The 14,820-nt window shown below is 32.0% G+C and overlaps 1 protein-coding gene across 1 annotated transcript in view; it reads left to right on the top strand.

The window, feature by feature from the left end:
* Nucleotides 1-14,372, top strand: part of LOC138716020 (ATP-binding cassette sub-family G member 1) — a 356,377-nt gene extending 342,005 nt beyond the window's left edge. The window contains exons 12-13 of the mRNA XM_069848948.1: nucleotides 1,300-1,455; nucleotides 5,806-14,372. Coding sequence (XP_069705049.1) covers nucleotides 1,300-1,455; nucleotides 5,806-6,144 — 495 coding nt within the window. The 3' untranslated portion in view covers nucleotides 6,145-14,372. The remainder of the gene's footprint in view (nucleotides 1-1,299; nucleotides 1,456-5,805) is intronic.
* The last annotated feature ends 448 nt before the right edge of the window (nucleotides 14,373-14,820 follow it).

The raw sequence follows: 14,820 nt of genomic DNA, 5'->3' as shown, positions 1-14,820 counted from the left end.
ATATTAGCTTGACAAGTGCTGTTTCTGCAAGGAATCAAAATTGCAGTATAATAATTTCAGTTCAACTAAAGTTTATTTGTCAAATTAGGGATATAATATATGCATAGGCTTACTGTGTACTTAATATATAAGTTCAGCATATAAATGAACTTATTTTTCCACAATAGACCACTGAAGAATATTATTGTAAAATTCTTCATATTCATGTGGTATGAAACGCATTAGTTTGTGTATATCATCAAGCTTCTCTCTTTGAATTGGCACGATTTTGTCTGGTAATATGGTTTTCTTCTTTGTACTTACAAGCAAACATTCTCATGGGGGCAGATAAAAAAAAATAATATTTTTTCTTCCATCATTTTAATAGTCTCAAAAGAAGTGCTTACACAAATTTTGGCCACTCGAGTGCAATTACGAGGGCGGTAAAAAAATAAGTTTCCTTGGGGCCATTTACAGAAAGAGAACACAATTTCATGGAAATTTTCATATTGAAATTTTGTGCTATTATATTCAGGTGATATATTGAGTATTGCAGCTCGTCTTCATTTGTAGCAAAAAGAATCTGATCGTCTGCATATAATAATGTATCTAGAGTACAATTTCGGAAGAGTGGGATGTTTCCATGAATTGGAATTATTATTATTATTATTATTATTATTATCATCATCATCATTATTATCATTATTATTTCCTTGTTTGTCCATAAAAGAGTTAAAATCACATGACTTGTCAGAGAAAAAAAGGAAAAACAGTAGTTCATTCTTTTACTCATGTACTGGTACCTATTTATTTATTTATTTATTTATTTATTTATTTATTTATTTATTTATTTATTTATTTGTTTATTTGCTTATTTATTTATTTATTTGCTTATGTATTTATTTATTTGCTTATTTATTTATTTGCTTATTAATTTATTTGCTTATTTATTTATTTGCTTATTTATTTATTTATTTATTTATTTATTTATTTGCTTATTTATTTATTTGCGTATTTATTTATTTGCTTATTCATTTATTTGCTTATTTATTTATTTGCTTATTTATTTATTTGCTTATTTATTTATTTGCTTATTCATTTATTTGCTTATTTATTTATTTGCTTATTTATTTATTTATTTGCTTATTTATTTGGTTATTTGCTTATTTATTTGCTTATTCATTAATTAATTAATTTATTTATTTATTTATTTATTTATTTATTTATTTATTTGCTTACTTATTCATTTATTTCATTGTGTTTGTTTACCTCTGTCTCTGTAATGTAATCTAATTATTTAATTTATCTGTTACATTTCAGATATTAGGAGCTATATTCTACATCATTTTAAGCTATGTTTCCACTGAACAGCCAATGGAATTGCACAGAATCGCTCTTTTCTTCATGATAGCCTTCTGCGCCACTTTGACAGCCCAGTCATGTGGCTTCTTCATTGGAGTGGTAGCACCCCTCAAGGCAAGTATGAGAGCATTGTACAGCATTGACCCCTCCCTCTCTTAAATGCTTCATTTGTTTTCGTTTCCACAATAAATTACATTTCAGTACTTGAGTCTTGATACACACCGGTATGCTGCTCAAAACATGTTCGCGCACTGTATACCTACACCTTTTTACTTAGCAAGAGAGAATGAATGATAAGGAGAACTTGGTCATATGTCTCAACTGCAGGTAGGATAAATTTAAGTAAAATAGTTGCAATCTAGTAATAAAGCATTTCGGTATATACTACTACTTATCAGTAAGTAATGCAACTTTAAGAAAGTACTGATATAAGTAGTACTTTCTGAGTTTAATCTTTACCTACTTAAAAATATGTGAATAGAAGTATTTACTTGTTTAAGGCACTAAGTACTAGGAAATTTTCAATTATGGTTCAGACTATGCTTATGTGATAAAGTAATTGTAACACATTATCCATTAAGACAGCTTTTATGAGAGTAAGAGGCATAAAGTTTACAGAGAACTGATCAAAACTCGAATAGAAGATTACCATAGTTACGTTTTGATTCACAGATTCATGGAGTGGCTTGTATGGAAAAAGAAAACAATTATTTGTCGTGATCCAAGATCATACAAGTGCAAAACTTCGATTTTGTGCTTTGAAGTATTTATTGTGACAATACATATACAGAGTAAATCATGAGTAATGTTATTAATTTCAGGGAGTTGCTCTTTGAGATATTTCAAACAAAAAAAAGTTTATACATCTTGATTACACAACTTTTAACACTGTATCACTTCGGAATATGTATGATAAGAACTTTCTTGTGTTAAATTTTAACGTACCTTGTTAACATGTTTCGACCTATTTTCGGTCATCTTCGGAACTGGTCGTTGTTGGTCTTGGCGCCTCTTGTTTCCTGTGTAGGTGCGTTCGTAGTGTAGAGTCAAAGAGTGTATGTGTTTTGAAATTGAGTTGTGTGTTGGGATGTGTTTTCGTGTGTCTGTATATTTCATATTGTTCTAGTGTGTTTAGTTTCTGGCTTTTTGGTTAGATGTGTAGTATTTCCATGTCTGTGTTGATGTCTCTGTAGGTGTGGTTGGCATTTGTGATGTGTTCTGCATATGTGGAGCAACAACTTCTACATAGGACAGACAGGCAGATCATTCAAACACGTTACAAAGAACACATCACAGCCATAACAAAATTACAAAACGCCTCCACATATGCAGAACACATCACAAATGCCAACCACACCTACAGAGATATCAACACAGACATGGAAATACTGCACAGCCAACCAAAAAGCCAGAAACTCAACACACTAGAACAATATGAAATATACAGACACACGAAAACACCCCAACGATGTTCTCAACACACAACTCAATTTCAAAACACATACACTCTTTGACTCTACACTACGAACGCACCCACACAGGAAACAAGAGGCGCCAAGACCAACAACGACCAGTTCCGAAGATGACCGAAAATAGGTCGAAACATGTTAACAAGGTACGTTAAAATTTAACACAAAGTTCTTATCATACATATTCCGAAAAAAAGTTTAATACAGTTTTGCTCGTTTTTGCTTCCTTTTCAAGATAAAAATTGTATTGTTCATTATTAAGCCATTTTTCAAAACTATACATTGTTGTTATATTGGCCAAACACCTGCATAGAATTGGAATATATCAGTCCCCTAACTGCCCATTGTGCAACTCAAACCAAGAAATGGATTCGGAACACCTCAAAATCTGTGCTTCAGTGGCTGGTCATGATAATATCTTTGAAAAATATTGGAGTGCAAGAGGTCAAATGACTTTATTGTCAAACCCCTGGCATTAGAAAACAACAACAACAACAACATTGTTGTTATAGATTTTATCACCTTATGAAACAAAGTTCATTCCTCACTGATGTCTTCAACGACAACCACTTCACTTCCATACTTCCATTATGACACAGACTTCAAGGCAATTTAAACTTAAACCATGCAGGCAACAAAAGAACTAAACCAACATTTTGTCCTACAGTCAACATCACATAATTAAACCATGTATTGACACAAAATGAAATTCTCTTCTAACACTTATTACACTTTAACTTAGGTATACGGGAAAATTCAGTAAATAGTTCCTTGGATTCACAGAAACAGTTTTCTCCTCAACAATCGAAACAATTCGTATTCAACAGCGAAAAAACTAAACCAAAATCGACACAAAATTTAATACTCTGTTCTATGTTCACACATCTTTCACAAATATCATACAATGACAAACTTCCAATAGCTTTAGCCATCAGACACAACATAACACCACCACGTCAAACAACCAAGAACAACTTACTGACATTGTCATTACCCATTCAAAATTAACGAAAATTCTAGAACAAATGACAACTATAACCAATCAAATTGAAAGAACATCACGCGACACCTGGAAAAACCTAGAACTAATATGTAAAAGTCACCAAAAATCACTAACATTTAACTCTAAAGTAAAAAAAGTTGGTAATACTTACTACATCCAACCAGGTGCCCGTCTTCTATGAAATTACCGATCCCTCATATTTATTTATTTATTTATTTATTTATTTATTTATTATTTATTTATTTATTTATTTATTTATTTATTTATTTATTTATTTATTTATTTATTTGTTTCTTTATTATGGTGTAGTTAAGGCCATCAGGCCTTCTCTTCCACAACACCAGGAATACAAATACAATAATAGAAATAAACAGAAAAAAAATACACTTTATACACAGTAAAGCTACACAAGAAATAAAGAGAGAGAGAAAAAAACACTATAAACAAAGTAAAGCCACACAAAAATATACACAGGTTGTAGTCACACAAACTTTAAATGAGTGATTAAGTATCATAATCAATTCTATCCTAACTAATTAACTAACATAAACAAGAAACTTGCAATTTTAATCTAAATTAAAAAAGAAAAAAAAAACACAAATCAATACTTCTAGCAATACCTAAAAAACATTAACTAAGACAAAATTTTTCAATTTAATTTTGAATTGTGATAAAGTCCCCCAGTCCCTGACGTCATTAGGTAACGAATTCCAGAGGCACCTATATCACATCACATGAGAAATCTAGAAGAGGAGAAGAAAACATCTCTCACGCGCCTAAAGATTGCTCCACACAGCGTCACTCCTAAAACTAAAGGAAAACATCCAGAGAAATTCTCAGAAAACAATCATTGCAGTCATGGTGCCAGCTCCCACATTAAGGCAAAGGTGTTTGTACATTTGAAGAATGCCCCAAACCCATCTCCTGGATCTCCTCTAAAAAGTGTCTTTCGTCCTCGGAACCTTCAGTACTACCCGTTGTCGCCATCCCGGCTGCAGCAAGACTGAAACACTTGGCTACGTACTGGGGTTCTGTAAGAAGGGAGAGCTATTGTGTACAGTGCCCGTACAGCAATTGCCAACCTGCTAAGAAACAGAGGATGGGAAGTACATAATGAGATTCATTGTGTGTCTGAAGACGATTCTCATAGAAGAGTCGATATAATTTCCATCAAGAAGAACCCAGAAAGCGATGGTCTTAGACCCTACGATTTGCTTTGAACGAGACACAAATGAAGCACTGCAGATAAATGATGACAAGCGAGCTAAATATGTACCTTGTCTTCCATACCTCAGTGAAAAATATGGCATTTCGCTTTACAACTGGGATGTTACAGGCTTACTATTTGGAGCGAGGGGTTGTTTACCAAAATTTACATCTAATATTCTTAAATCCTTTAAAATTCCCTTTTATGAGGTTCAGAGGATTGTAGTGGAAATTCTGAAGGCCTCTCTTCAAATTCTACACTATCATCTATATATTAACACGTAAATTTTTGTTTTAATGTACAAATCTAATCCATATTTTGCCCGTTTCATTTCCCTTTATCTTTTATGTTTGTTAATTCCATATCCCAGTGGTCAACCTCACTTGAAGACGGATGATTTTAAATCTTAGTAGTACAGTATAGGAAGATGAGTATAAAGACGTTCTATGATGAGGGATAGAAAGAAGTGCTTGATGTCGGTTTCGAAGAGTTGTAAGAAATTGAAAGTGCGATAACAGATAATTCGGAGTAGACGTATGCATGATTCTAAACAGAAGAGACATTGAATGTATTGTTCTTGTTCCTTGAGACGTGCCCATGAAAGTAACTGGAGGGAAGGTGTTATATGGTCAAATTTAAGAGTATTGCAGATGAATCGTATGCACATTAACATTAAAGTTGAAATTACGGTTGAGATAAAACAGTATTCCGACCTCATTCATGAGTTCTTCGTATTAAAACATGCAATTATTATGAAGATGTGTAACAAGCATTTTTCTGTTCAGATTGCAGTGTTCTTCAGCCCAGTGGTTGCAGTCCTGATGTCGAACTTCGGCTTCAACATGTTCCATCGTGATATCCCCGAGTACTTCATGTGGATGTACCACATCAGTTACTTCAGAGCTTCTTTGCACAGCCTCATGACAGCGATGTATGGAATGAACCGAACGGCATTGCTATGCGAGGACCTGTATTGTCATTACAAGTACCCTAAGAAATTCCTTGAAGATGTTGACATTGGCGAAGTTGACATAAAAGAAAATACAATTTTCGTTGTTTGTTTTTGTGTAACACTGCACGTATGTACTCTTGTGGCCATTTGGGTCAGGCTGAACAGGCGGTGATGAGAGATGTGCGGTGATATTCAGAAGTTTGAAAAACATTCAATATTTCACGCAGTTTTTGTAATAATGAGTTCGCGTGAGCTTATCATAATTCAGTAGGAAAAGTTACATTGAGATCAAAATCAATGAAGTTCAGTACTGACCAATTCAATTTTTTTATGGTGCACTTTAATGTGACATTTTTGCTCTCTATAATAGCAGTGATATTTTGTTGTTGTTTTTGTGTATTTTCTAATTTTCTACCAACTATTCCCCTCCATGTTTCTTAAATGTTATTAAAAAATATTAATATGGAATTAAAAAAGCGTTTCAAGTACAGTAGTTCAAATTTTTTCAAAATTCGTTTTGTTCCATACTAATATAATTTTGGAAAGGACAAAGGCATATATTTTTCTCACTTTTGTTAGGAATAAATAGAGTTAACACTAAAACATCACCCTTACCCTCCTAAGACTGTGTGTACATTACACATTTTAAGCAACAGGTGATGATTGTAAAAATATTTGTTGAAGTAAAGTAAATTATGTACAGGAAACTCTCTATGAAAGTTTATTTCCATTAAAATTTTAGAAGAGTGTATTGTTTATAAATTTGTCCTGCTGATGTAATATACCGGTACAGTGAAAATGACGTAGGTAGTAAATTAATTAATTAAACTTAATAAAGAGAAAAGATCGTTGTTACCAGGACTGGGCAAAATACTGACATCCAAGTATTTCAAATACAAATACAAAATACTTCAAATAATTGTATTTGAAATACAAATACAAAATACTTAAAAAAAATTAACCAAAATACATTTGTATTTCAAATACTTAAAATACATTTGAATTTCAAATACTCGATACAATATATAGGCCTAAAGAAATAAGAATACTACTAAAAATCTAAAATATTATATAAACACTGTAACCGAAGATTCTTCCTTTACCCAGTCAGCAATGAAATTATGCTACATATGAATAATTACTGCTCCCTTTGAAAACAACCAGTTCCTCAAATGTTCATAAGATAAGGATCCCCTTGCTTGTGAATGAATAAATCCTGCAAAACAGAACAGTCTTTCTACAGGCGCAGAGGAACACAAACTTGTATTATACTTTATAAAAGCTTGTTTCACTGTTGGGTAATTCTCTAGAGTGCACAGGGTTGTCCCTGTGCCATTGAAGAATTGTATGAGCTCATACTCCACAGCAGACAAATTCTTTTCTTTTTTCTTTTCAAAGTCTGTTTTACTTGAGTTGAAAACATATAAATTGTTTTCGTCTTCATCGTCTGAACTGACCAAAGGTGTAGCAGAGAACTGCTCAGCTGATTTCACACACATATTCTGTGTCCTCTTCTTATCATTTGGTGAGGCAGTGTCAGGTAGCCATCTCATCTTAAATGATGGGTGGAGCAAGCTGCCAAAATAGCTCAATTTGCTTCTGGGATCAGATCAAACATCGCTTTAAATCTTGATGAAAGCGAACTTATTAGGATTGGAGTTACTTGGAATAGATTGCGTATATTACTAAGTAACAGAATATGTAATCTGTTTTTAAGGGAAATTAATGTGGACAACAGTTGGGCGTAATAGCACGTCTTCTCATTTTGCATTAAATCAAGGGCTACGGCAATGGGTTTCAGAACTGCACAATATTCTTCAAGGTACTGAAACTCAACATCTTTGAAGGTTGGCAATCCCAGTTTTTCACTTATACTGTTTATATCATGTTTGAATTGCAGTATTTGAGAGATTGAGTCATAAAGGAAATTCAGTCGAGTTGGGCAAGGAAACTTTAATGAATATTTCAAGATGTCTGATATAATTTCTGAGTATTTGAGTCTCCTAGACGCATTCCATAATGCTGAACATGTAGCAAGTGTTGGGTGATGGATCCTTGATACTGTTGGAGATTTCTTCATGGCATTAAGGAAATCAGTTGTGGCAAGAAAACTAAGTGTATGGCTAGCACATATGAAATGGGTAGGCAAATAAGACAAAAGTTCATTCTTCAAATCCAAATCCAAAACTTGAAGAACAAAAAGAAGAAAAAAGTATTTTGAGTATTTGAAATACAAAATACATCAATTTTATGTATTTAAATACAAAATACTTTCGAAAATCCTTACAAATTACAAAATACAAATGTATTTCAAATACATGTATTTCAAATACTGCCCAGCCCTGGGTTACTAATGGCAAGCAATTGTCTGAAAAGTAATATGTAAAGTTATGTAAACATAAATTTGTACAAGATCGATTGAAAACTTTTAGAAGACTGAAAGGAAATTAGGAAACCAAATATACTCGTATGAATGATGTAATGGGAAATTGAGTATACTAAAGAAAGGAAGAAAACTTGGAGTGCATGAAGTAGATGCTGAATGGTTTTAAAAGTATAGTGAGGAAGAGGTTACATAACAAGAGGGTGATAAAATAATGAATCTTAAGCATGTGTTGTCTCGAACCATTTTGAAGAACACAAATTTAAATTTATAAACCTTTAATTTCCCTATTGAAAATTTGAGAGGACAGTTTTGCAATCAATTGGGCTAATCTTTAACCTGTCGAGGTAAGTTCACAAGTTCCTGATTTTGTTTCAGATGGCTTGTGTTCCATTGGTTTACGTTATTGTTATACAATACTATAACTATAAAAATGTAGTAAACAAAAGACACTCGTCACTCGAAACAAAATTAACAAAAAAATTGTACATACTTAATCCTGGCTGGTGAAAGGTTGTCCAAATAGGCTGTAAGTCTTACAAGTTACTTATGTAACTTGTGTGCAAAAAGATACTTTTTTTTTGTATGAATGGAAAAATTCTCAGCAATCCACACCACACAAGAGTTTATACATAATTTTATTTATTACCATTACAAAACGACAAATCTCCTAGAAGAAATTTATTTCGCTTTCATAATGAAAACCTATTCTATGATGTTCATAGAGAATAGAGTGTCTATTAAGTCACAGTAAGTCATGGATCGATTTTTAATACGAATAGTAATAACACTGAGCGAGTTGGCTCAGACGATAAAGTTTGAGACTCGCATTTGGGAGGTTCCAGGTTCAAACCTCATGACTGACCAATCTGAATGGGGTTTTTCGGAGTTTCTCTGTCACAAAAGCCAAATGTTGGATTGGAAATTTACATATGATTCATCATAGCCTCAATTACCAATATCATAAACATTAATCTAAATAATTGATTAAATGGCGATCTTGCTCGTGTTAATTATGTAAGCATGTGTATCTTATAGCTGTTTCGGTGTTATTTGACACCATCCTCTCGTAGTGTACGAAAGATTAAACATGGATTAATCAAAATCTAAATCAGTTACATAAACACAAAGCCATCTACAACACACAATAGAAACAGAAACTCAATAGTAGTAACCACGGCCTACTGGTATATCCAGAGATTCTAAACACGTTATATGACCACAGATGTTAAAGCCTATAAATAAACTTAACAAAAGAAAATAGTAATAGCGTTTTGTTGCTATGGTGACAAATATAATTTTAATACAAAACACATGATTTTAATACTGGCACAAGACATAAATTAGATCTCCTATCTTCATCTATCCTTTATTATTCTCAGATATTATATAAAAGTTCACTTCTCATGTATTATGGTCTTCACTACACTGCCTAATTATCTTTTAAGCTTTGAAGGGCCAAGAAAAAAGGTTCAGAACAGAATTCATATTTAAGACTTTTCCTTTTCTCTTTTTTTTTTGTAGTTATGGTAATAAATAAGTGTTTAAAGTAAACATACCAGTAAATTATAGTAACTCACGAAATAGGTGTTATGTACATATGTCCTTTTCCAATTTGTAAAGGAACTATTACCGGTATAGTATTTTCTTTCTGATGTATTTCAAATTTGATTAAAATATCATATATTTATACACAACCTGGTTGCTGAATGCTGAGTTCAGTATGTTCAGTCTTAGACACAAAAAAATGACCACTCTCCTATAGCGTGAAATTTCTCTACGTCCACCTCGGACAGAATCTCATTCACACGACTAGCAAAGGATGTTAATTTGCACCTAATTTACCCTTTCAGTATATCTTTGTTATGGATTATTTATAACACTTCTACTACTCAATTAAAAAAGTTTTTGGAATATATTTTTTTTCGCCGAAATGAATAATGTCTGATATATTTCTGTTTCTGGTGTTGGTATCATTCATGACGTCATTTCCCTAGCATTTTCATGATCGCAGTCATTGTTGTTGTTGGCAACTGGTTGTTGTTGTTTGTGTGATATTCGTTCGTCGAATTTCAGAATGAGGCCATATGAGTATCAAAGATGACCAACTCTTCATTCAACCTTATAAGAGCGACTTTCGTTCTCTGGATTACATAATTTAGGTAGAATAAATTTCCTTATAATCCCTAAATGAAGATATTAGATTACATTTACTACCGGTAATAATTGTACGGTTTAAATAGAAGCATGTACTTAATTTCTTTGCTAGCCATTCTTAAGGGAACGCTTCTGTGATTTTTTAAAACTTCTACAGTTTTCATCCAAACTTTATGAATTTTAAACTACATGTTTATGCCTACAATGCTATCATCTGTACAAAATTTGGTGCCATTAAGGCTAATAATTTTGAATAATAATTTTGAAATTATATTTTATACTGACGTAGGGAAAAAATACAGGAACCAAAAATGTTTATCTTTTAATATGTGTAAATAGCATCTGTGCATTCAACCACATTTGTATATTGATAAGTTTGACGATTTAAACAATAAAATTTGAATATTATTGTACAGCTAATCGGACCCAACATGGTTTTCAAAAACCAGATACAGCAGTGAAAAAAAAAATATATATATATATATATATATATATATATGAAGAGTCCAGTGCAAGAATGATGGATATCACTTTCTTGTCGAAAATGAATCAAGACTGTCAATGTATAGCTTAAGACATATAGAATGTACATACAGAGTTATATGGCATTAACACTGATAGTCATTGTCCAGTAATGATCGGAAAATCTCAGTTAAGCTTTGAGCGCTAAGCATTTCAAACTTTCAATTGCTTCTCCTGCAAAATCTATTCCAAATGACATCCATCATTCTTGCAGTGGACTCTTCATATATATTCCAGAAACTTTTTGAACAGAGTATGTATAATATCCAAATCTAGTCTTTCAGGTAAAGCTTCCTGTGAAGCAGATTTGAATAATTTCAAGGGAAAAATTGTTCCGGGGCCGGGTATCGATCCCGGGACCTCTGGTTGAACGTACCAGCGCTCTGCAACTGAGCTACCCGGGAACTCCACCCGACACCGTCTCAACTTTTCCCTTTATATCCACACAACTCGCGTGGGCTGACGAAATGCCAGAGACCCACATCGAGTGCACACAAACTCTGTGTGACTTGGAGGTCCCAGGATTGATACCTGGCCCTGGAACAATTTTTCCCTTGAAATTATTCAGAGTATGTATAAACAGACAGAAAAAGCAACAAACAAAGAAACAAAACATATGAATATGCATTAAGAAATTCGTTCACGTATAAATACAAGCTTTCACGAAATCAACCAAAGTCTTCTGAAAGGGGACTTAGCATATGGCAGCTGGTCATTTTTTTCTAAGATGAAACATTAGAAAGAAAAGTTTTATTTTAAAACTAACACTTTCTACAACATTCTGAATTCTGTAATTATAACAGACCTATTATTGATATTACATCAGTGAAAACACTGAAACAATATCTAAATAATGGAAAGTCATGTTTGATACTCTCTCTCTTCATTTGACTAGTCAACATTTTCAAGCATTATGACAGAGCAACAGACATAATTAGTTGCTTCATATAACAGGGTTAGATACACAACGTAAGGATATGATCATTGCAAAATGGCTTCAAATAACAGCATTACATTTACTATTCTGTGTAAAAGTGTACCAATACGTATTTTGTGAGTGTGAGTAAGAACAAATGTGTATGTGTGTTAGTGCAGTTTTTATGAATGTGTGTATACATGATGATATACTTAAAAATATATTAGACTTAGTCATCATAACCTTGAATACTAAGGCAAGTTTTGTAAGTTTGCAATCTTGAAAAAAACGTACCTTTGATGAAAATGGGTAATATCTGTAATACCGTAAAGATAAGAAGGTTCTACTTCTTGTATTTTAGTAATAGAATGAAGTGCATTTTTTTTTTTATATTAGGAATGCTTTAATGCGTGCAATGTTCCTCAGCTATTATTGGGATATTGAAGTTTGTGTTTGTAAATTGCTTAATTTTAATTTGTACTTGTATTACCATGGTAATCTATGAATTAAAATTAGGTAACGTATTCAGGTAGTTTTCTTTGATTAGTATCGTATTTGTTACAGTTTGTAGTTTACAAATTGTTTATGAAGATAAGATGTTAATGTATTTTATATTTATATATTTGGTAACTTTTTTGTCATGATTGTTCATATTTAATTTCCTTAGTATGTTTAAGTATGTTAATTATCTGATACTCTGCATTTAACTTTAAAATGTTTACAATATTACGCATAATGTCTCACATTTGTGGTTCTTTACTTTGTCATTTTGCAGGCACAATTATGTCTTTAAAACACATTCCACATTTTTTCGTGATAACCAATTCATTGTGTTAATTTTTGACACACATTACCACTTTTAACGCATTCTTGTCCAAATATTTTCACTATACATTCTAAATCTGATGACAAAATCATCATCATCGTCATCATCATCATCATATAATAATAATAATAATAATAATAATAATAATAATAATAATAATAATAATATGATAGCCACTTTATTTACTGTTTGTGTCCATCTCTAAACTCTGAAAGTAATTCAGTTCAGGCATTGCTAGAATAACAAAAATAGGGGCAATGCAACTTGCACAAAAATTGTAAACCTATCGGTATTATTTTTTATTAAACTATAAATTCACTTATCATAAACTGTATAAGTTACCTGCCTCTTCCTTCCTGTTTTCTACTCGTTTCGCATCATAACATTTCAGAATAAAAGCATAGAATATTAACAATTTAACTAGAATATTCTGTTTGTCCAACTGTGGATGTAAGGCATTGGACAAAGAATTCAATAAAGGATCTATATATCTAATACAGGCATGATTTAATGTAGATTCTCATTTTTATCACTATCACATCACCAAAGATATAGGCCTACTGCATCAATGTTATATATGTAGTTACCAGTTTTGTCTAATTGTTTCTTTAAACATCTATTAAATTTTATGTTTCCTGCTTAATTTTCATAAGTACTTCAAGGGCTGCAGAAAAGGAACGAAATTGTGTTGGTCAAAATTTATAAGATACACCTACACTTCCTACTAAATTATTATAAAACACGAACACCAGCAGAAAATTTATTTCATTTAGACCTATTTTATTTTTTTTAAGACAGAATTATCGCCCAAAATATTTGTAGAAAAAGATCAGAATTTGAATTAATTTTTACAAGGAATTGCATTGCTTTAATATGAAGAGTTTAGGGTGGTTCTGATGCCCTGTTCCTGTAATGTTAAATTATACACCATTTTCTCAGCTATCAAAATAATATAAAATAATGCAGTTTTTACCACATGCACCATACTTATTGTTTTCAATTTTAACACGAGTTTCCTTTTATAAACCAATTTTTTAAAGAAAAACATAAATTGAATAATTCTCTTTTTAACTTACAATATAGGCCTAGTCTTAAAAATTATTTTCTTACTTACTTACAAATGGCTTTTAGAGAACCCGAAGGTTCATTGCCGCCCTCACATAAGCCTTGCATCGGTCCCTATCCTGAGCAAAATTAATCCAGTCTCTACCTATTCCACCTCCCTCAAATATAATTCCAATAAAAAGATGGTGTTAAAATTTATTCCATTTTAACGCGAGTTTCCTTTTATAAGCCAATTTTTTAAAGAAAAACATAAACTGAATTATTCTGTTTTAATTTGCTATATCATCTTAAAAAAATTATGCATACTTACAAATGGCTTTTAAGGAACCCAGAGATTCATTGCCGCCCTCACATAAGCCCACCATCGGTCCCTATCCTATGCAAGATTAATCCGGTCTGTGTCATATCTTAAAAAATTATATCTGACATAAGTTCAATAAAAAGATCGTGTTCCAGCTGTTTGCTGACAACATAAAGTCCACTATAGTCCACTGTAGTCTATTCATTTAAAAAAAAAAAAAAAAACATAAATGGAATAATTCTCTCTTTAATTTGCAATATCTCTTAAAAAATTATATTTGACATAATTTGAGTGAAGGGATCGTGTTAAAATTTATAAGAATACTATTAAAACATCTGATAAAAATTGCACAGTCCTTCACATGGAAGATGCTGAGAAAAGAAGTTGTTGAGGCAAAATTAACATTACAGTGATAAAACATTCCGAACCCTCTTAATATTTCAACACTATGATCATCATTGTTAGCTAGCCATCAGTCTTGAAAATTGTACTTAGTATTTGTGAAAGCTGGAAATCTGCAGCAATTTATGGCAAATTTCATAGAAAATATTGTACTATTTTACTGAAGGGATACAAATTGAGAACGAATAGCTTGCAAAAATGAAAATGTAATAATTACTGGTATTAAAAACAATCAATTAAGAACCCATTGAGAATATTTCCCTCATTCTGCCCACT

This window comes from Periplaneta americana, chromosome 2, assembly GCF_040183065.1.
Source record: "Periplaneta americana isolate PAMFEO1 chromosome 2, P.americana_PAMFEO1_priV1, whole genome shotgun sequence".
NCBI lineage: Eukaryota > Metazoa > Arthropoda > Insecta > Blattodea > Blattidae > Periplaneta > Periplaneta americana.
The sequence above is the reverse complement of the archived record's forward strand: the minus strand, read 5'-3'. Positions and strand labels throughout refer to the sequence as shown.